A 24,042-nucleotide genomic window follows, 5' to 3' on the forward strand; every position below is an offset into this window, starting at 1 on the left:
AAGCAGCGTGTAGGTATATCTCATGACCCAGCAGTTTTACTCCTAGGGATATACACTACAGAAATGCATGCGTGTGTTCACTAAAAGATGTCTACAAGTATAGTCATAGCCCAAATCAAAAGCTACCTGAATGTCCATTCAATGGTAGAATGGAAAAATAAACTGTGGTATATTCACAACGAGTTAGTGAAATGAGAATCAGAAAACTGCAACCACACATAATAATGAGAACATCTCTCACAAACATCATGCTGAAAGAGTGCAGACACACAAAAGAGTAGAAGCTCAAAACAGGCAAAACAAATCTGGAACCTTAGAAGTCAGGTTGGTGGTTTGTGTTTGCAGGGTTTTAACTAGAAGGGACATGAGGGAGGCTTCCGGGATGTCTAAATGTTCTGACATTTTTGCTAAGTGCTGATTACATGTTCAATTTGTGAAATTGTTCAATTTGTGAGAAAACATCCAGCTGGACACATGATCCTTGCCTGAAACTGAACACTTATAATTTATGCATAAAATAAAATCTCATTGCAAGACATTTGATATTTTTTCAGTTTATTTTTGATTATATTTGGAGAGGCCAATTTTACATGATAGCTTCAAACCAACCATTGTACATTAACCAAATTTTACACAAGCCATTTGAAAAAAGATCTAAAAATGTGCTTAGTTATTGGTATTATATAACATTTATCAAGCACCAAGAGTGTGCTGAGATCTGTACAGAACAAACATAGAAAAGACACAGTCCCTGCCTTCAAGAATATCCATTCCTTCAGGATCTTGCACATAAAATTTCACCTGACATTTCACACTCTTTTATTCATAAGGCATAAATAAGGAAGTTTGTTGCATTTCTCATTGTTACTTAATAAATACTGAATACCCTTTTCCCCAATTCTACCAATGATTACTCGTATCTTTGCCTTTAAATACAAATTTCCATAGTACAATATACAGTATATACTGATTTGGTATTCACACAATTGACCACAATATTCTTGCAGGTTGGTTATAATATGAAGCATGTTGAATTTCAACATTCACAAATTTTTATACCGCTTAACAGAATCATTTACTGTTGGCAGAGCGTCTTCTGTTTTGTTTTTTCTATTTCAAAAACAACAACAACCACAAATGTGATGCCACTGCTCTTATCTTGATAACTTGTAAACAAAAACAGCACTGCCTTGATTCCAATAAGGGCATTGGAACTATGGCACAATTATTCAGAACAGTGATTTTTAGCACATCTATTAAACTAGCCTTGCAGATACCAATCACATAGTTGCATGCCTTAAAATACTAACAATTTATGATCAGCTAATGGATGATATAAGTATGACTTACTTTACTGTATTTCAGTTTAATGAAGGGGATACTGGTTATAAAATGCCTGAAAAAGATGAGAGGAGAAATATTTTTTGCTCTTCTGCAAGGCTGTGTTCAGAACAAATTTAGATTAGAAGATGAAATGATTATGAATTTGATCATTGGCTAAGGACATTTGATTTCAAAATAATCTCTTAAATAATAATATTTTATTATTTTTAAAATGCAGGAAAAATGAAGTGAATTTTGATAATGTTGTAATTTTAGACTCAGATGCAAGAAATGATCCTTTATGTAAAAATGCGAGAGTATGGTGGAAGATGGTACCCAATACAGCAGACAGGCCAGTCCATATGTCACCTGTGGGGAGCTCACTGTGACAGGAGGGGACGGGCAAAGATTAAAGGGATGGACAGACATTTCCCTCCTAGCCCGGTTCTGTCTTGCTCATTCTGCAAACTGAGGGAATAGAGGAGATAGGGTAAGTCTGGGGGTTGGGGAAAGAAGGCTGGGGTGAGCTTGGGGTCAATGGCAAGAAAGGCTCCAGCTGTGAACTTCACCTTCTATAGATCTCAAGACCCCAAGCATCCAAGAGCTCCAAGCCATGGTAATGATTCATAACCTCAACATCAGACCTGGTATTATCAGGCTGAGGATGACCCCGGTCCGGAGAAAACCACCTTACGTTTGGCCTCCATTGTCTAATTTTCCGGGTCAGTACCAAGTCTGGATGTGTTTGTTATGTGACAACAACGTTGAGTTGAATTTTAAAGCTACTCAGACTTAGAGCAAGACTGAATTCCTCTGACTACCTCTCCAGCTATGGAAAGCATAGAAGAAAATTCTACAGAATCCTTTCATTTCCAAGTCTGAGGTGTGCCTTACAGTCATGCCCTCCCAAGGTAGCTAGGCACATACCCACATGGGGTCCATTAGGAATAGATTCACCCAAGGGCAGTGGCAAAACTGGTTTGGTCCAGCCCCTGAGATCCCACCTGTCAAATGGAAGAGTTGGGGTGGATTTGACTAGATTTTTCCTATGTTGGGTAAGTACGTCTCCACTCTTCTGCAAATTCAGAGTAAGAGGTTGAGAGCTACTGATCTCTGATACTCTGACACTTAACCTGTGATAAAGAGGAGAATAATGGGATTAGAATGCGGTGTAGAGTCCTACTGGTTGAGGGATGCGGTGGAAAGGCAATGCCCAGAGTGGTAACCTAGTAGTCTCTTTGGGGTGAAACAAGCAACCTTATGTAATATGCCCAATTGAAAACAGAGCACCAAAGACTATAATTCTGATGGCAATAACATATATATATATAATTTTTTTTCATTTTCAATTATAAATCCTCAGTTTTCCAGTCACTGAAATTGGAAATCCATCCATACATAAGCATGATAATACAAATGGAGAGCATGAAAACCTTTAAAAATAAAGGTTCGCTACAGATGAAAACATTCATCTCTCACTTGTTAACATCATGAAATTAACTGTCTGCTCCTTAAGGGTGAACAACAGAATTAGATACAGCAAGCTAAGTGTTATTTGGGATTTTTTTTAATGGATGCTGGACTCCTATTGCTTTAAAAATTGAAATGCTCTCACATCTCTTTTTTAGAAATTTATTATATCATCCAGAGTGATTACACTTGCTACCAAAATCTATTTATGTCCCATCTTGTTATCAAAAAAATACAAGGGAGCTAATTTCTGTCAATCATTTTTTCTTTAACCTGTGACAAGATAGAAGCAGATGCTGATAAGGATTCCTTCTGTTCCATTATTGTCAAAACACCATTCAGCAGGTGGAGACAGATCAAATTCAAGTGAAATTACAACAGCTTCTTTTACATTAAAGAAACCTTGCTCTCAAGTTATTTAACGGAGAAGACAATAAATGAAAATCAGGTATTTAGATATAGATAAGTGGTTAAATAGATAATATTTTTTGCACTGCTGATAAGTATTCAAAACTCTGGAGTAGGTGCTGTGGTAACTGAGAAAACCCCAGTGCCTTCATTATTGTTATATTATTGAACAAGCTTTCAAAATCATTTTAAAGCCATTGAAATGGCTGACATTAGTGGTGCATGAAAACCATGGTTTACAGATAGAATGCCAAAGTTTAGCCATTGTCTCTACTCTTCAAGGCACAAGGAGAAGTTCCAGACTCTTCAACTCATGTATGAGAGGCAGAGCCTCTGGTATACCAGGAGATAGAAAATTAAGGAATACAGCCATACACCAAAAGCAAGAACAGGAGATCTTTGGAGTGGCCATGATTTTCAAAGACTGACCTTACATCATTAGCAAGCAGCTCCCCTGCACTTTGGACTGAGGACAGGAAGGTCTCCTGGCCTGAATACCTTGGCCCATCATGCAGTCTGAACACTTCATTCCACGCCTGAGTTGGTAGTCCAGCTCCTTCTTACCCCAGGCACAAGGAAGAAGGTCCAGAACGTTTCCATGAAGATCTGCAGTGATGCAGACATTCTGTCGTGTTGATGGCAAAAGGGCAAGAATGAAAGTCAGTAGCCCTTGATACAAGTCGACAGAGAAGGAATTCCCTTTAGGGACATGCACCCTGTTACTTCACCAGCAATGGTCTAAGAGCATTACGGAAAAGAGAACGCACCCTCTTTTCTTCTTATGTTGCTATTTCCCTTAGTTTCTTCTAAAGAGACATGTATTAAATATCTTCTGCATAACTTATTCCCCACCATTAAACGTCATCAAAATGGAAGGAACCCAATTAATCTTTCTCTCTTTTTTTGGCTTGGGATAGTCAATTTGTATTTACTGGTAGTTCATTACATTCTTTTGGTAGGAAAAGATATTGCACTTCTAAAAATGCATCGAGTGTAATTGAGTCAAAGCTAATAGGTAGGTAGATTTCTCACTAGAATGTGTATTTTCTAAAAACCACCTTATTCAACATTTGCGAAAAAGCTTCCATGATTTAATCTCTATCTCAACAGACTGTTGCCTTACTGCTGCAAGTTTCTAAAATACAGACAAGACATCAGTAGTCATAAGCCGCATGTAGGTTGCATTCTCAGCTCATGATTTCATTGTGCAGATGGGCACGACAATCACGAGGATGACTGTGCATGCCGCGGCAGCGATCAGAGCAGCTATCTTGCAGACCTTGGCTCGTCTGAATTCGGCTTCTTTACGCTTTAGTAATGAATCGTAGCCTGGAGTATAAATGTCTTCCATCCAGTACTCTAAGTTGTTTGGGTTTAAAGATTCTTGTGTCTAAAAGCGAAGAGAAGACGTTAGAAATACGGTGAATATCTGAAATCAGGTCAAAGATGTCCTGACAGTCATCACTCCTGAAGCACTTACGTTGTCTGTAGCTGGGAGTTAGAGACTGTGTGGTAGAGCACTGCCCCACCAGCCCCAGGCCTGAGGCGGACTACCATGGGCTCATCCCATGTATCAGATTGCATGGACCCCTCCCTCATGCTGGTTTTGACACCGAGAAACATAAGGGTCTTTATCTGCAAGCAAGCAAAATGGGGCTGAGACGAGCAAGACTCTGAACTTCAAGGGCATGCAACCAAGAACAGGCTGGCCCCACTGCCAGGGAAATGAGGAAAGTCACTGAAAAACGCTTTCTTCCAACAGGCTCGAAGAACAGATCTGCTTGAAACAAGGCCATGATAGCACTCTGAGTCAGTTCTTCTTTCTCAGATAAAGCTTCTACTGAAAAATCAAAGGCACCTCTAAGATGAGCAGTTCAAACAAAACACAAAATATTTCAACCTAAACCATTTTTCTGAGCAGATTATGATGCTGGTCAAAGTCAAGGTCTACTGACCCCACAGCAGACCGTTCTCACCCCAGACCTGCCTTGGCAGTGGTTCCGGACTTGGGGCAGCTTCCCCAAGAAAGAGCCCCCACTGACATTTGTCTCCTGATCGCTCCAAGATTAATCAACTATCATTGGAGAAATACCGTATTTAACCTGTACTGCCTGTGAATCCACGTTGACAGTTATAATCTATTTCCATGAAGAAAGGCAGTGTTCTCATTTTAAGGCAAGCATTTAATAATATGAGGGTCTCATAAAAGCAACAACACACTGCAATTCCAAGTGAGGTCATTTAAATCTTTGAAATGCAAACAAAATATCCATTTTGAAGATTTTCTTAGATTGTCTAATGCTCATAAATACAGGCACGTTAAAAATTATTCATACACATACAAATACAGGCTCAGAAAACAAACCCTTCAAAGTTTTAAAAAACTTCGCTGTACCATTTATTGGTAGAACAGTGATGATTCTCATGCATGCTGGTAATTCTCTGCCTGACCTTCTAGATTCATTCTCTGTTTTTTTAAATCTTGCCCTGTGACCCTAAAAATATAATCTACATGGATACATCATGGGGGCTCCCCTGCCTTCAAGCTCCACTAGGGGTTCAGGCAGTGAAGACATAGAGAAAGGGAGGTTGAGGTAATCATTCCCCCAGCTCCCTCCCAGTGGGGCTGTCGTTTGGCGGGAGCCCAGCTCCCATCAGACACCTGCTCTCAGACCTATAGGTCTCAGTGGGTTTTAGCAACAGCCCTTTTCCCTTGGCCCTTCAGATTCAAGGGTGGCAATAGTCTCCTGCTGGTGCTGGTCTCTGGGTGCTTTACCAGCTATTGTAAAGAGTCCCCTCCTTAGTTATCCCTTGGAGTATGCCACGTGCCTGGTGCCAGGACACTAACGACTCACAGGCCCTGCCCCCCTCAGGCTCTACTGTCTGCCTATTACTCACAATCGTCTAGCATGGGGCTATGCATACTATGACCTGTGGGCCGTATCTGACCTGCCACCTGTCTTGGTACAGCCCTTGAACTAAATGTGATTTTTTTCATTTTTAAATGGTTGAAAGGAAATCAAAAGAATAAGATTTTATGACATGTGAACATTATATGACATGCAAATCTCAGTGTCCAAAGATCAAGATTTATGGGAACAGAGCCACACCCATTTGTTTCCAAACTGTCTATAGCTGCTTGCGCACTACAGAGGCAGAGTTGAGCATTTGTGAGAGATTTCAAGGCCCACAAGGCCTAAGGGATTTACTGTCTGGTCCTTTAGAGAGAAAGGTCAGAGAACAGCCCTGTTCTAGGACGTGCTTATGCGACACCGCACAATGGAAAGAGAAGGGGATCTGAGCATCACAGAAAAATCTTCCGGTCCCTTCCCTCGCTGAGGCTTCGTGTTTACATACTGCTGTTGAATTTTCCAAGTTCTATGGAAAGGTGGAAGGTGGTCTTGGACACTCAGGGCACCCAAAATAGAAACCAGGACACTCTAAATGTGGTAAAAGTCCTTACAGTGCAGGGTTCTCTGTCCAACCCTTCAGCCTTTGCAAGATTGCAAGAAACTCCTGCATTTCCACTGCTGCCTGGCCCTGACAGCTAGACTGCCTCCTTCTGCTTGAGCCACCAAAGCTCTGCCTGCCACAGGACATTGGGGCCAATCTGCTGTCCCTGGCATGAAAACCCTTCAGCAGCTTCATAGGCACTCAAGAGAGATGGACCCAAGATGGGCATATTTTGCTGGAGGGCTGGTCTGCAGAAGGGGGCAATGTGCCTCTAGAGCCCGGGTGCTGGTGGAGGCTCAGACATGCCCTGGCACTGGAAGTCTGGCACATGCATATTCTGGGTGAAACAACCTGCTCCTCTTCTCCGCCATCCCAGGGCCGGCCCAGAAGGCAAACACCGTGTAAGTGACACATCAGATTTCGTGCTTTATTCCCTCCAGCTCAGACAGAAGGAAATTGGCTTCCTTTTCGTAGCTATCTACACTTTATTATGGGTCTGGATTCAGTGTGTGAAATAAACTATTTTTAATTAGTTTTTTCGATAACTGTAAGCTGTGATGGCACCAAGTAGAAGAGAGATAATACTGAGGTTTCAAGGGGTGCAGGGAGTGCGTGCAGTTACTAATTAGTCCTGGTAAATGTTGGAAAGAACAAGCCTGCACCTTTGCCTACACCCTCAAGCAGACAAAACTGAAGGCAGATGTATATCTTGGCCCAACGGGACTCTGAAAAGATTGTCCAGAAGCCAACCCTGCCCTAAGACTGCGCCTGAGACTCTGCAAAGAGATGAAAACAAAAGAGATGGCGCCTGCTGCCTTCAGCAAGCCCTCAATGTTGGCTGTGTTTCACTATAAACACCCTCACACAGCGATCGAACTCTCTTCTTCCTCATATTTTATGCAACTGGATTCTCTCTCCTTTACATTTTCAAGTAATGTTACCTAAAGCTCTGTAACCCAAATGACTATTTCTAATTTTTATAATTTTATCTTTATGCTCATAAAAATATTGGTACACTAAAAGCTCACATATCTGTAGGGGCAAAATCTTCCCGCTCCATCCCTGCAAACTTTACAGAGATGTTTCCCAGTCTGTGACTCACTGAATGAATGACTCAAGGTCATCCAGTGATACTGGTGATATATCGATTATTCCGTCAGTTGAGCCATTCACACCTCCAGGTCCTTTCTGACCCACCAGCTGCTCTTGGTATTCTAATTCCCACAAATGGAGGGGTAACACCCACGGCAGAGCTGCACAGGACCCACCTGAGGGAGAAGCAAACCCCTGTCCAGCCTCTTTGCCAGCAGGAAGGCGACAGAAGAGGGATTGGCCTGAAGGGTCAAGGGGTATGCAGTGCAAGTGGGTATGTAACATGCATGAGGTGAGAGGGGTGAGGAGGGGATCAGGGCTGCTCCTGATGCACCCACAGACCTCACTGTCAGCATCTGGCCAGAGTGGCCCCTTTCCATAATTGCTGTCATTTAGGGCCCAAGATAAACAAATGTCATGGCAATTATTTTTTTTCTTTGTAACATAAAACTCCACTAAACTCTTAATAGAAAAACGAAATAGCAAGGAAGTTGCAGAAGAGAAAGAGCATGAGACCCATTGCCAGACGGTCCAGTATGAATTTCGACTTGTCTGACCTGGGGCAAATTATCGACCTTCCCGGGGCTTCAGTTTCCTCATTTGAAAACGGAAGATGGTTATAGCAATTCCTGCCTCACAGGCCACTGTGCCTGGAACTCAGAGACTGCTTTTAAAAAGCGCCATGTAAAGTTGATTGATTTCATCATCATCGACCAGCCCCCACGGGCCTTCTTTTTCAGTGCCTACCTGATGCCAGGTGCTTCAAATATATTGTTTTCAATTCTTACAATGACTCACAGCTCGATATTATTAGGTCCTTTTAACAGGTGGAGGGACTGAACCTCAATCAGATGCAGTGAATGCCTCAGGTCACACAGCGAAGGAGCCCTGGATGAAAACGCAGTGCTGCCAGAATGCAGGCTTCTCTCTCCACCGCACTGCACCTCCCACAGCCCTCTGTTTTAGAGCAAGGCCATTTCAGGGAAGCCTTGCCATACTGATCTCCGCAGGCAGCTCTCACCAACTGTGCTTCAAGAACATGGGCATTCTGGGGCCTGCACGGAACTGGCACCCCAGTGCTATGGCCTCGCTGCCCACAAAGCTAAGGGCCCAGGTGGGAACGGGGTGCTTTCTTTGCTCCTGTGGTGATCTGGAGACACAGATCGACACAGCGTGAATGGAACCAGGCAGAGCTGCCCACCAAAATAAAAGTGTGGCCCAAACCCAGCCCTGCCTGTGGGTGAACAAGAAACATGCCCTCCAGCCACAACTGCGTTCACAGAGCTTCCAGGGATGGCTCTTACCTGGGGCGGCTCCGTATGGAAACATAATCCATAGCTGGGCTCCCACAAATATGCTTATCCCACGTGCTACATATGGAAGGAGAAATCAGCTTGTATTTCATTAAACAGTTTGGCTCAGGTCTTGTGAGCAAATATTAGAATCTGCACTTGGTACACAGTCATAAATGCATCATTAGCAAATCAGATGGCCGATAAAAAAAAAGACATAAATCAAGCATTCCTACTGCTAAATGTTTATGGTAAGCAAAACAACAATCCCCTTGTTAAAAGTGTCTTCTGCTCTATGATTTATTAAAGTTCTGAATTCTATGCTGGGGGCCCAGGGAGTTGAAGGGTGTGGGGATGGGCTGGGTAATCTAAGCCTTCCATGTCCATTCCTGCATTTGCCAGGGCACAGGTGGGCTTCCCCCCACCCAGGGACAGCGAGAGGCTCACCTGAAGGTCCAGGGCTGTCAGCTTGCCCTTGTCACCCGCATTCCGTGCATACTCCTCAATGGTCCAAGAAGGTTGGCCTCGCTTCACCTCGGCCAGCTCGGTCAGTCGCATGTCAGTATACAGAGGGTTGCTCTTCATGTGGGCTTTGAGGGACGCAGGGTAGGGGTGAGGGCTGAACACCTGCTCCACCAGGAAGCCGTCTTTGGGCTGCTTGGGCAGTCGGTGCTGTGGGGGGATGTCGTACTGTCTGTCTGCCTGCAAAGGGGCACAAAGAAGTCCAGACAGGTGGCACAGATGCCCTTGGATTTCACAGTGCAACTGAGCAACCAGCAGCTTTCAGTCACAAGCCCTGTAGACATCCAGCTAGCAAACTGCAGTTACTTCCAAGCAAATAGAAAGTATGAAAGCATAGCCACATTGGGGGAAACTCTAGGAAAAGCTTATGATCGTAATGTGACTAATATAAATTAACATGTCTATGCCAGGAAGAGGTTATTTAATGTAATCTTTACGCCATCACTACCATTATGAATCTCCATTGTACAGGTAGGAAAAGGGTGCCCCAACTCAGTAACCTGCCCCAGGGCGGGCAGCTAGCAAAGGATGGAGCTAAGATTTCAACTGATCCTCTGGCTTCAGAGAGTCTTTGTTTACTGATATTAATGCCCCCTCTTTCTTTTGGCATTTTGCATGGGATAGGGATGAGTAAAGGAACTTGCTAAAAACCTTGATGCTACACTACCTCTTTGGAAGGAAGAAGCCGATGCAGAAAGCATGTATTGGGAGCCACTAGTGATTTTCCCAGGCAGCAGATGGACCCCTGTCAGAGGGGATGCGGCTTTCAGGATAAGAGGGCGGTCTGGGCAGCAGTGTGGACGTAGGAAGGTGGCTAAACAGGTGGCAATAATTTATATTCTCCGTCCTTGAAGTGCAAGCCGAGAGTTTCTGCTCTCAGTACACCTGTTGTAAGACTCGGTGAGTGCTCCTTTCTGTGACCTCTTAGGACTGTGTCCACCTTTCAGCCAGCACTTGTGCCTTTGAATTATAACTGCCTGTTTGCCCATCTGGCTCCTCTGTTAAAGTATGAGTTCCTTGAAGGCAAGGGATTGTTTTGTTTGCCTTTTGAGTCACCTCTCCAGCAAAATAATACCATCAAGTAGAAGACACTCCATGAATAGTCATCGAAAAGTCAGAGGCCAATGATAGGAAGCCATGTATTATGTAACAGAGAGTAAGTAAGTTGTGTATCTTAGTAACAGCAAGAGAAAAAGGAAAAAAGAATATTAGCAGTCAATGTGTGTGTACAGAAGGAAGAGAAGGAGAATGTTTAGGTGTGATGAGAGTTGTGCAAGAACGTGGTGGGCACAGGTGTGTGTGTGAGTGTGGCTCATATGCTTGTGTAGGGACTAGAGGCACACGTGCTGTGTGTGTGTGAGAGTGTGTGGCTCATATGCTTGTGTAGGGACTAGAGGCACATGTGCTGTGTGTGTCTGTGTGTGTGACTGTGTGGCTCATATGCTTGTGTAGGGGCTAGAAACACACGTGCTGTGTGTGTGTGAGAGTGTGTGGCTCATATGCTTGTGTAGGGACTAGAGGCACACATGCTGTGTGTGTCTGTGTGTGTGACTGTGTGGCTCATATGCTTGTGTAGGGACTAGAGGCACATGTGGTGTGTGTATGTTGTGACTGTGTGGCTCATATGCTTGTGTAGGGACTAGAGGCACACGTGGTGTGTGTATGTTGTGACTGTGTGGCTCATATGCTTGTGTAGGGACTAGAGGCACACGTGGTGTGTGTATGTTGTGACTGTGTGGCTCATATGCTTGTGTAGGGACTAGAGGCACACGTGGTGTGTGTATGTTGTGACTGTGTGGCTCATATGCTTGTGTAGGGACTAGAAGCACACGTGGTGTGTGTGTGTGTGTGTGTGTGTGTTTGGATCATATACTTGCATAGGATCTGGAAGCACACGTGGTGTGTGTGTGTGAGTGTGTAGATCATATGCTTACATAAGGACTGGAAGCACATGCCCACCTACCAGCAAATCCAACCCATTGGCTCTTACCCAAACAGAGTATAACATTTGGCTATTCCCGACCATCTAGAGCACAGACACTGACACAGAGAACACAGGATAAATCCACACAAGGAAATTAGTTTTCCTCTTATTTTCTAAGTCATCGAAGCCAAGTATCTTCTAAGAGACTTCACTGGTTTTGTCTATTCTGCTCATCACCACCACCCAACACTCAGAGCGCTCCTATCACATGCAGGGTCTGCACCAAGCTGGGAGGAAGGCAATGGCAGTAATAATGACTCCGACGGCAGCCACGGCAGGCACAATTGCAACTAACCAAGGGCTCACTATGTGTCCACCACTCTGCTCAGCGCTAGGCATGCATTGTCTTCATTTCATCTTCTTATTAAAATTATGAGCTTGTAACTATGATTATCACTAGTATGGATCTGGAACCTCAGGTCAGAGAGGTTGAGAGATTAACCCAATGTCACACAGCTGGTAAATGGTAGAGCCAGGATTTGAAACTGTTTCCACTTCTAAGATGGAAAGTTTCATGGCTGCCCATGCCTGTTCCTATCACTGAGTTTATGTTCTCACTGGACAGTCAATATATATATATATACGTAATATGTCTTTTCAATAAAAGCTTGCATCCACAAAGTCTGAAGGAACAGGACTAAAGTCTGCAGATCAAAGACCAGCAATAAGCTCTAGGAAAGCTTACAGAGACTTACGACATAAGGGGCCTCGAGGGGAAGGAGTGTAGGACTTAGATCAGTACCGGGGAGGTGGACCTGACAGTCTTGGTGGAGGATTCAGGAGAAGAAAATTTGACAGTGGAATAGGGCCTGGCCATCCTCGGTGCTCAATTAATGTTTACTTAATGGGTGACCAAATGCATGCACCTGGCTATTTTGAGGAAAAACAGGAAGACTCATCAAGGTAGAGCAGAGTCCAGTGAGTCAAGGTATACCAGAGCCTTCTAGTTGAGGAAAAGTACATGAAATTCACAGGGTCATGAAGGCCTGGCTAAGACGTTTGCAACTCTTTATTGAGGCAAAAAAGAGTCAGAGAAGAGTGGGGAACAGGGGCCCTGAGCAACCACAGAGAGTGGCATTTCTGAAAAGTGAAAGCCGCAGTGGTCTATGAGATGAGGCGGGAGGCGGAGACTGTGTGGAGAACGTGCTCAAGCATCCCAGATAGCGGAAGAGCCTTGACTCTAGTAGAGGTGTGAATGGAAAAGAAGGCAGAGTTGCAAGAGACAGGACGAAAGGCACATCCGCAGGGTCTGGCAGCTACGCTGGGCAAAGCAGGCCGAAGAGGGGACCAGAGGGGCTTCTTCACTTCAGAGGATTGCTAAGAGGCTGACCCCCATCCTTACCCCTCCCAGAATGGAAACAGTGAGAGGGAATGCCGATTTTAAAGGAACAGAAAAGCCTGCTTTGGGAACTGTTGATTTTGACATGTAGGCAAGACATTTAGGGGAAGCTGGCCTTCAGCAGTTTCACATGTGCAACCGCAGCTTCAAAGGCAGGCAGGGTCTGGTCACTGCCATGGGAATCACCACCCCAAAGCTGGTGAGAGCCACAAGCGAGGAAGCAGAAATGAGGTTGCAGAAGGAGACAAAATAGAGGGCACACGCCCAGCATCAACAACTTTGTGTCAGGCATGTTGAGTGGATCTGACTCAAGCTGTGACTGCTCATTCCTGCTGGCTTTGTGAAGCTTCCTCATTGGACAGATGTGGGGCATGGTGGGTGCAGTTTAACCTGGCATTTCTACAGAAGCACCTAACCATCTGAGTTCTCTGAATGACCACTTTTCAATGACATCTGAAACCCAAAGCACCAGAAACCTGGCAAGACGCTGGCAGCTGAGAGAGTGACAATAGAATCCGAGAAGAGGACTGGGTCTGGGCATCTTGTGCCCAGCTTCATGGCACATACCAGACTCTGGCCAACACCACACACCGTAGGCTGCTCCAGAAGGGCAGAGCGGTAACCAGCAGACACCAGAGGTTTCTTTAAAATCAGAAAATAAAGTGGCTTATTTTATTCCCTTTCCCACACTTTGGACCCTGAAAACTTCCTTAGAGCCCAGTTTTCCAAGCTTTTCCTTCTCAGCACCATTTGAGGATCTCAGCCTCCTCCCTGGCTTTGAGTGTCTGTAGCCCACACCTTTGTCTTTCTCTGACAGCACATTCCTTGGAGACCTCAGGAGCAGGGCCTTGTCTGTTTGTTGACCTTTTAGAAGCAGGGCCTGGAATGCACACAAGCCACACTCAAGTTGTATCACCTTGGCCAGAAAGGGGTCACTGTAACCCACTTAGAATGAACAGGATCAGTCACAAGTCCCACAGAAACAAATCATCTTGACTGCAAGGGGTGAGAGAAAGAACAGATTCGAGTGGTGCGCCCTGATTCCAGGACTGACAAGGTGAAGCATGCCATACTTATGCAAAAGTACTGCACTCACATGAAAGATCCTCCAACAGACAGTGTACAGAAAACTGAACAGGAAAGAAAGACACCAGATCAAAAGTTGCCATCTTGGTGTATTGGAACTATGAATGTTTTTCTTATTTATTTATTTATTTATTTATTCATTTGAGAAGAGACTTGCTCTGTCACCCAGGCTGGAGTGCAATGGTGTGATCTTGGCTCACTGCAACCTCTGCTCTCCCAGGTTCAAGCGATTCTCCTGTCTCAGCCTCCCGAGTAGCTGGAACTACACGTGCCTGCTACCACACCCAGCTAATTTTTTCTGTTTTTAGTAGAGGCAGGGTTTCATCATAATGACCAGGCTGGTGTCGAACCCCTGACCTTGTGATCCTATTTATCTTCTTTCCTTCCTAATCATCAATTTATTTTATAATTAAAAAAAACCCCTCCTAACTAAAAAGGAACATCCCATGTGCAATGAAGTCCACGAAAGGGATGTATCCACGAGCACCCTTTCCACTGTTTTCCCTCATTTACCTGGCCTGCATCCTGCTATTTCAGAAAGCACAGAAAGATATCCTTGGTGATGCTTGCCTGCTCTGACACATTCCCCTTTCTATGAAAATCTGTTCTCACACCACCTGTCCAATGTATCCCAACCCTACACTTTGCTGTCGGCAACATCGCAGCATGTGCTCCTCCTAGTTGATGACAACCTGGCAGCACACACAACCTGCCTGTGCTGTCCTCTCCATTCCAATGTGAAAAGCCTGCCAAACCTGGAAGGAAAACTGGCACACAGAGGCCTCTTGCCTGTTTAATGCAGTGTTCAAGGCTTTGAAATACACCAGGGCTGTGATGAAGCTGGTGCCCGATGATGTGAACTTAAATTTAAATTACCTCTTTAGATTTACGATGCCAGTCTTTATTATCTCCTGGGCCTGGGTCTTTTATCTCCTCCTCATTGAGGCCCACACGGTTGGTATAAGTGATGGTACGCCAGTCTCTGGGTGAGTTGGAGATGCTGGCAATTTTGGACTCTGTGGCACTGTTCTCCTCTGTTAGGGACCTAGAGGACGGCCTGGTGAAGAGGCTTTTCTTTAAGGCCTTGACCCGCAGGCTTTCGCTATTGCTCCCGCTAGCATCAGAGCAGCACCAATCAGGGTTGTTCTCCAGTTTGGGTCCATGGGAGCTACTGTGTGCACGGAACATCCGGGGAGAGGCACTGTCATCAGACGGAACCTCGCTCGTCAAGGAGTTCAGGTCTATCTGCACATTCACCTTCTCAGGCTGTTGCATTTTCTGGTCTAATTTATTTAGTTTGCCCAAGACCTGGGAGATTTCCTCACGGACACCTGACAGGGATTCCAGCTTCCGTTCGATTTCACCGATCCTGAGCACCAGTTTGCACACACTGGTCTTCAGCTCTTCTTCCGAGTGGTGGGTGTTTTCAGGCCGGCTGCTTTTGTCTCCCTTGCTGTTGGGGACCCCATTGGCAATTTTGGTTAAGTTGTGCTCGGGAGAGCTGTCGCAGTCTGACTTATGGAGCTGAGACAAGGACCCTGTGCTGTTGTAGCAGGATGACTGTATCACTCCTGTGGAGCCACTGATGCTCATGTCATCAAGAAATCGGAAAATGTCACTGATGTCGTCACTGACAACTTCCGAGTCGTCGTCTGAGTGCTTCATGGCGTGCCTGTCACTGTACTTGCCCTGACTGGAGGTGCACAGGTCTTTGCACTTCTTGGGCTCTAGCACATGCTCGGTCTGGGTGCCCACACTGCTGGTGTCTGAGCTGAGCTGCCCGCTGGTGCAGTTAATGCTCTTGTCTTTAAACTTTTTGACTGGTTCATGCTTCTCCAGGTCAACAGGGGATGAGATCTCTTTAGATTTGAGCCCGTTTGGTTTTGCTGCATAAGCAATGGGGAGAATTGGCTGCTGATCATTTGGAACGAGGTAAGTCGGGCGCCTGCCTGAGGCTGGGAAATTGGGAGTCTGGCTACTGGCACTTGGATAGCGCAACTTCTCCTCGGAGGGATTTCTATTGAAAAAGGACCGTTCAAAGTCAGGAACTTCCTCCGTGTTCAGGCTCCAGCTTTTGGCTGGCCATGGAGTCTGCTTGCTGGGCCTCCCTGGACAGCACCTGGCTTCCTGGGTCCCCATCACAGGAGTGGGCCCGAAGTATGTAGAGGCTTGAAGGTCATCTAAGCTTTCATGTTTTGCTCGCCTTTTGTCAGGAACAGGGGAATACACCGGGTTCAGGTACTGGCTGTTATAGGGCATTTCAAAGCTGTGGTTAAAGAAGGGTGGCTTGTGGGGTTCCTTTCGACTCTGGGGTTCCCCGTGCTCATTCTCTGCTTTGCTGATGGGGCCAACCATACTGGGGGACACTGCCATCAAGTTGTGAAAATCCTCTTTAAAGATATTCCTTTTCTGGACACAGGACTGGACCACAAATGGCTCCTCATTGGAAATGAAGGTCTCCTTGATGCTCTGGTTGATGGGCAGGGAGTCCTGGTCTGAAATTGACTCATTTTCAATGTTCATGGGAAAGTAGGTCCTCTGCATCTCACAGGGCTGAGGGCTGGTCACAGAGTAAGGGGCCAGCGCCTGCAGCCTGTCCAGGGAAGCAGCCCTGTGTTTCACCTCTTTGCTAACTCCCAACAGGAAGTTAGGCTCAGAGGCAGGGACAAACTGCGGGCAGTCCTTGCAGTCTATCTTCCGGCACTTGGACGACTGCCTGGTGGGGTAGCCCCGGCCGAAAGATCTCTCACTCAGCTCGCAGTTCAGGGGCTCACACTCTGCTGCATTGCAGACCTCTGTGTCTGACCTGCATGAGTCAAAGGATGCCTCCTTCTTGCGCACCTGCTGGCGGCCCATAGGCAGCTTCTCCTTGGCGGCCCCGCCATTCATTTGGATCAGGTTGAATATCGTCACTATATCTGCTGCCACCATAATTTTCTTGGATTGCTGGTTATTCACAGTGCATTTCATCTTGTCTTTGAACAGTGTGGCTGGAAAATTGGGATCGAGACAGGCCGTGTAGAAGAGCATGCTTCTCAGTTTGGCAAGCTGCGACAGATCGAACCGGGCACAGAGAGATTTGCACAGGTCCTGATAAGAAACGGTATTTTGCTTGCTGTCCAGTTCCTCCAAGATCTTCACCAAGAAGAGGGAAGTTTCCTGACTGGTCCCCATGATTTATAACTTGAAAAGCTTGCTGATTACACTGAAACTTCAGGTCGGGTCTATGGTGGCAATACTGAGAAAAAGAGGAGGAAAAGAGGATTATAAACACCAGTGGAGTTTGAAGCCAAGCTTCTTACACACCATATAAAGAAATACAAAGGAAAACATTTTAATGATTAAAAATGCATTAAAGGCAGTAAAAATATTCATAACATTCAACTTAGTAAATCCCTTCCCAGGAATCTACCTTAATGATCAATGACAATCATTATGCTTAAAGATATTCACTGTGATGGCACTTATAATAATGAAAAAGCAAAACATCTTAAATATCCAAATAGCAGAATACATAAACATGCTATGATATTCCATGAATTTTTACAAACATTAAAATTACATTAATGTACATTCTTACAACAGAATACTACTCATCAAGAACAAACTACCAGTACATACAAGGACATGGATGAATCTCAAATGCATTGTGCACGGGTGGAAGAAGCCAGTGGGAAGGCTACATACTTGACTGCGTGATTCCAACTTAATTACATTCTGGAAGACATATCAGTGGTTGCCAAGAGCCGGATATGAGGAGGGAGGTTGACTCAAATGGGCACAGAGAAGGTTTCCAAAATGATGTAATTGTTCTACATCCTGGTTGTGGTGGTGGTGACTTGACTGCATGCATCTCTCAAAACTCACAGGACTCTAAAGTATAAGTTTTCCTTCACATAAGTAATACCTCCATTTAGAAATTAAATAATGAAGACTTTTCATAACAAAACTATGATATAATATTGAGTGAAAAATATGAAAATAAATCTATATAAGATTATAGTGAGATAAAATTATGCATTCTTGGAAACAAAAATGAAAGAAAATGATGTGCATGAAGATGTCAGTAGTGTTTAAGTTTGGGTTGCAAGTGTGGATGTTTTAATGAGTCGGTAATCTCTCTTCCCTAATACCCTATTATGCAAGTTTTCAAATATACAGCAAAGGGAAAAGAATTTTACAGTGAACACTAATATACCTACCATCTGGATTCTCCATTAATATTATACTTTATTTGCTTTATTGCATATCTATCCATGTATTCATCAAGCTTTCTTATTTTTTTATTCACTTCAGAGTAAATTGCAGACATCTGTACACTTCCTCCAATACTTTATCATACATATCATTAACCAAGTTCAAGAATGGTTCAGATTTTCTTTTCCTATAAAATGTACGTACAATGAAGTGCACAAATCTTAAGTGTGCATTGGCTGAAGTTTCAACAGTTACGTATGCCTGTATAGTAACCAAAACCCCTGTAAAGAACTAGAATGTTCCCTTTGCCCCTGAAAGTTCCCTCATGCCCTTTCCTGTTCAACCACTGTTGTTTTTATAGGTTTTTTTCTTTATCATTTCCCATCTTTTCTAAAATTCTCACAATGAGCATTTATTTTGTAAGCACCAAACAATCATAAACTTTACTTTGAAATCTGATGAAAACACGACATTAACAGATCTTGGATGGTAAAATTAAAAACACTAAACCAAACATTAAATGGAAGTTCATGAGAGAAGGTGAAGCCCTTCATTGATAAACACAGATGCAGGTTCTAGAACTTACAAAGACACATCAAACTGCACAATGTATTCATTTCCCTGGTGCACACTGCTTAGAAAAGGTATTTTGATAATTGATTTATTGATTTTAAAGTTAGCACAGTCCACATGTATCCAACCCATTTTCTAGGGGAATAGTATATTGTCTTTGGATTACATTAGCAGCTCGAGGTAATGAGCTTTCTCTCCATCCTGAAGGCAGCCACTCCCAATGGGCTTCTATAAACATTAGCCTGGTCTCTCCATGAATATCTGGAGGGACATGCAGAGACCAGTGGTTTGCATTTTCTTGCATGGAAAAGAAAACCACCTTTGACAGTTCTGCTCCTGCCCAGAACAAGTCACCGTGAAACCCATCCCGCCCCAGCCTTCCAGTCCATCTGATGAAAGCATTCTGTGTCCAAATGTTATGGCTTGTTAAAGGTGGGGACAACCTGTCACACTGGGTCTCAAGTAAATGAATGGGTGTAGATATCAGAGCTCAGGACAAGTGAATGTAATTTAGGGAACAGCAACTACAACCCATGCATATATTTTACAGTTTGGGTGACACAAAGCACTTTCAGGACTTCCAAGCTAATCCTGTGTGTGTCCTACCTTGCACCTCCAAGGAAAACCCAACACTTAGCTTCTCTGGAAAGATTTCTCAACTTTTCTATCCTACTTTGCATGGCAAAGGAAGTCTTAATCGTAGATCAAAAAACCTATTTGGAAAAGCAAGGCCCAGGGTCTCCTGATGTGAATAAAAGAAGTACAAACAAATATGGTAAGCCTGAGTTATATTTTATCAAAACGGAGATTAGGAGATCTGTGGCTGGAAAGAGGTGGGTGGACACACGTGCAGCACAGGTGCACGTGATGATCAGTTATCACAGAGAAACTGCACACAGATTTCCTACCATGTGCAAATGAGAAGCAGAGAAGAAGAAGAGCAAAGGCAGAGATGGATTGAAAAACCGGATTCCAGGCTCTATAGCAGTGGAACAGGATCCAGCCGCCAGCATGAAGCCCTCGGCAGTCTATTTGACCACACAAAAAACTGTGTAGGGCAGGAAGAGCACCCCCATGTTACAGATAAATAAACTAAGCAACTCAGAGAGGAAGTAACCGTGCAATCCATGAGTTGCCAGGGCTCGGTATTGGGTTAGGGGCCCAAGTGTACTCCAACCCAGGTCTTCTGATGCTGTTGAAGGAGCACTAGGCTCAACTGCATGCCAGGAGGAGGACAAGCACCCAGCGCCTACTGACAGAGGTGGATAAGGGTTGGGGAGCCGCTATGGATTCACCACCTGCTATGTGCTGAGGCCTCACATGGTTTCAAGCAACAGCTCAGAGGAGGCGGCATAGACACTCCTCAGTTATTCGGGAGAAATGAGGAAAAGGAAGCCAGAGAAACCACACTGAGAGCGTGACGCATCATAGACTGAACCCAGATCTGGCCAAAGAGCAAGGCAGAAATATCCGCCTGGAATCTGGGAGTTGAGCAAAACCGCCTTGGGACACTATGCATGCATATCCCCACACACACAGCTCCATACTCACACAGCTGCACACTCAGACTCACCCAGACCTGCTCACATGCAGACTCACACACCCCCACACACACACTCCCACACACAGCTCCATACTTACACAGCTCCACACACAACTCCACACACAGACTCATCTAGACACGCTCACATACACTCACACAGACTCACACGCTCACACGCACACTCAGGTTCACACAGACACACTCACATGGACACACACCCAGACACATACACACTCCCATACAAAGCTCCACGCTTACACAGCTCCACACTCAGATTCACACACAGACTCACCCAGATGCTCTCACATAGACTCACACACACAGCTTCACCAGACACGCTCACACACACTCACCCAGACACACACACTCCCACATACAGCTCCACACTTAGCTCCACACTCACACAACTCCACTCACAGATTCACACACAGACTCACCCAGACATGCTCACACACACATGCTCACACAGCTTCACACTCACAGACATGCTCACACACACCCAGACTCACACACTCACATACCCCACAGCTCCACACTCATCCAGAAATACCCACCCAGCTTCACACTCAGACTCACCCAGACATACACAACTCCACACTCACACAGCTTCACACTCACCCAGACACACACATGCACACACACCCCAACTCTCACCCACAGCTTCACACACACCCCCAGACAGCCTCACAGCTTCACACACCCAGACACATTCACTCACACAGCTTCACTCACCCAGACTCACACACATTCACAGCTTCCCACTCAGACTCATCCATACACACACCCATACAGCTTCACACACCCAGACACATGCTCACACACACTCAGCTTCAAACTCACCCAGACTCATACTCTCACACTCACACAGCTTCATACTCAGACTCACCCAGATACACACCCACACAGCTTCACACACCGACACATACACAGCTCCACACTCAGCTTCACACTCACACAGCTTCACACTGTCAGACTCACCCAGACACACACACTCACACAGCTTCACACTCAGACACCCAGACACCCCCAACAGCTACACACATACAGCTTCACACTCACACAGCTTCATAGTCACCAGACTCACCCAGACACCCTCACACACACACACACCCAGACTCACACATGCTCATACCCACCCACACAGCTTCACACTCAGATTCACCCCCACACAATTCCACACTCACACAGCTTCACACTCACCCAGACACACAGCTTCACACTCACCCACACACCCACACAGCTTTGCACTTACACAGACTCACCCAGAGACACACAGTCACAGACTCACCCACACACTCATTCACACACAGCTTCACAGTCAGACTTACCCAGCCACACACACCCACACACACAGCTTCACACGCACACAGACTCACCCACACTCACATGCAGACACATTCACACAGCTTCACACTCAGACTCACCTAGACACACACCCCCATACATATACAGCTTCACAGACTCCCCAGACACACACCCACACACAGACTCACCCACTCACAGCCAAATATCTTCACACTCAGACACACACACACAGCTTCACACCCACACAGATTCACTACACACACAGATTCACTCAAACTCACACTCACAGCTTAATACACACTCACCCAGAAACACACTTATACAGCTTCACACTCGCACAGCTTCAGACTCATACATACACATACCCAGACACACACAGCTTCGTACTCACACAGACTCACACTATACCCAGACATACTTGCATAACTTCACACTCATAGACCTACACACACAATTACATTTATACACATACAACCACACATTCATACACACTCTCAAGCACACACACACATCCACCTACACACACAGACCTACACTCACACTCACTTGCACGTACACACTGTCACATTTCTGCACACCCATGCATACACATAATTCACACAAATACTCAAGCTCCCACACATCCATAAACACATTCACACCTCTGCACACACACCTTCACAAACACATATACACCCACATACACAGACTCACTCACACTCTCATGCACACGCTTCTCTCCTGGGTGTCTCTGTCGTCAGGGTTTGAACTTTCTTAAGACCCCAGCACATCTCCATGCATATTTTGGGGGCCAGGCAGCCACCAATCCACCCTCTCTGGCATTTGGGAAGCTCACCCCACGATGCTGCACTTTACCTGCAAACACAGCCGTTGCAGCACCTTCTTCACTCCATCCTGTGTGGGAAAGCTCTGGGAGGACTCCAGGAGGCGAATCACAGGACTTCCATCCCACCTGGCTTCAGAGCTGCTTGCTAAGGAGCAGCCATGGTCAGCCCGGCAGGGAAACTTACGGGAGGAGCCAGTGGGCAGCAGAGATCCGAAAATCATGGGGCCAGACTGGGGCACATCAGCCCCCTAGGGCCCCACTGACTGCCCAGGTCAGCACCGCACCCAGGCCTCCCCTCCCTTGTGAGTCCTGCAGACCCCTCTGCTGGGAGGCCTGCTTCCTTGGCTACCCACACCCTCCTGCAGTCCTGCTCACCCACACCACCTCCTAGAACAGCCCTTCTTCCCCAGGCCCTCAAGAGTCTCCTTTCATGGTTCCCTCCATGGTTCCCGACAGCCGTCCGCCTGTGCCTTGGCTAAGGCGCTTGCCACGCAGTTTTCAACCAGGTAAGATTCACCTGGGATGGTTTTAAAACATATTGAGACCTGACCTCCCCTACCTTAGACCAATTAAGTCAGAATTCCTGGGAGGGGTCCAGGTCTTGAGGACTTTTAAAAGCCACTGCGAATTTCTGAACCATGGGCCATTGGATTTGGGGACTGAAAAGCCCCATTTGGTAAGTAGGAGGGAAGAGATTTATGAAAGGTATTGAAGCCTGGTGGTAGAAAGGACAGAGCTCAGACTCCAGCCCTGCCCACTGTGTGACGCTGCATAGGTTACTTTCAGCTCCTACACCCTGCCTCAGTGTTGTCGTCTGTAACAATGGGTTTAATTAACAGCATATGTAAAGCACTTAATAATAAGCCTCTGGTGTGACAGCCATGCAACAAATGGCAGCTGTCACTGATGGGACAGCTGTGGTAATGGGAATGCTCGCAGGCTCAGTGGCTTTATGCCTCACAGCACCCTCTGCAGGTTATAAAGAAGTATTTTTTGAAAAATTACTCCATTCTGTACAAAGAGCAAGACATGCCTGCCTAAAGCGGGATTCTGGCCTCTCCAGTTTTCCATTTTCAATTTCTTTAGAGACTTTTAGTTTCTCATTATGGAAAGCTTCATCCTCAACCACATGCTCCAGTGAACCTTCAGTAGACCAATGATTTACTGCCTCTGTCTCGGCTGCACACGACCTCAGAGGGAAAAGACAAGTTGGCTGTGGGGCTCATTATTCAGCTTTTTTTTTTTTTTTTTAAGGAAGACAGCTCATAAACTGATTCCATGAAAAAGTTCTGAAAGCCAGAGGTTGAAATTACTCAGAATAAAGGGGGTGCCCTTGTCACCTGCCACTCCAAACCATGGCACACCCCTCACTATGTGGCTCTCACTTGTGCATCTGCCTCATGTCTCCTTGAAGATTCTGTTGGTGTCCAGCCCTCCTGAAACTTGTTTCTGAGCACCCAGATGTGCATGAGACCAGACTAGGCACAGCCGAGAAAGGTAAAGGTGCTTCCCCAATAGAGCCCACAGTCCCAGAGAAGAAAACACTCTTTAGAGAGGGCTGCATGGGACACAGTGAACTCCAGCCTAAGCCCTTCATTTTATGGCCAAGAAAACTGGGGTCCAGAAAGT

The 24,042-nt window shown here is 45.5% G+C and overlaps 1 protein-coding gene across 4 annotated transcripts in view; it reads right to left on the bottom strand.

Moving 5' to 3' along the window:
• Positions 1 to 538: 538 nt before the first annotated feature.
• MINAR1 (membrane integral NOTCH2 associated receptor 1) overlaps positions 539 to 24,042 on the bottom strand; it is a 48,726-nt gene continuing 25,222 nt past the window's right edge. For 2 of the 4 annotated variants that reach the window (XM_017973335.4, XM_054257299.2), the window contains exons 2-4: positions 14,846 to 17,207; positions 9,486 to 9,740; positions 539 to 4,591 (exon numbers count right to left, since the gene is read on the bottom strand). In XM_017973335.4, the coding sequence (XP_017828824.2) occupies positions 4,394 to 4,591; positions 9,486 to 9,740; positions 14,846 to 17,143 (2,751 nt within the window). In that variant the 5' untranslated portion in view covers positions 17,144 to 17,207 and the 3' untranslated portion in view covers positions 539 to 4,393. Of the gene's footprint in view, positions 4,592 to 9,050; positions 9,117 to 9,485; positions 9,741 to 14,845; positions 17,208 to 24,042 lie in introns of all 4 variants that reach the window. The other 2 variants (XR_013519293.1, XR_008482066.2) reach the window with 2 other exon arrangements.

Source organism: Callithrix jacchus, chromosome 6 (genome assembly GCF_049354715.1).
Source record: "Callithrix jacchus isolate 240 chromosome 6, calJac240_pri, whole genome shotgun sequence".
In the NCBI taxonomy this organism is placed as follows: domain Eukaryota; kingdom Metazoa; phylum Chordata; class Mammalia; order Primates; family Cebidae; genus Callithrix; species Callithrix jacchus.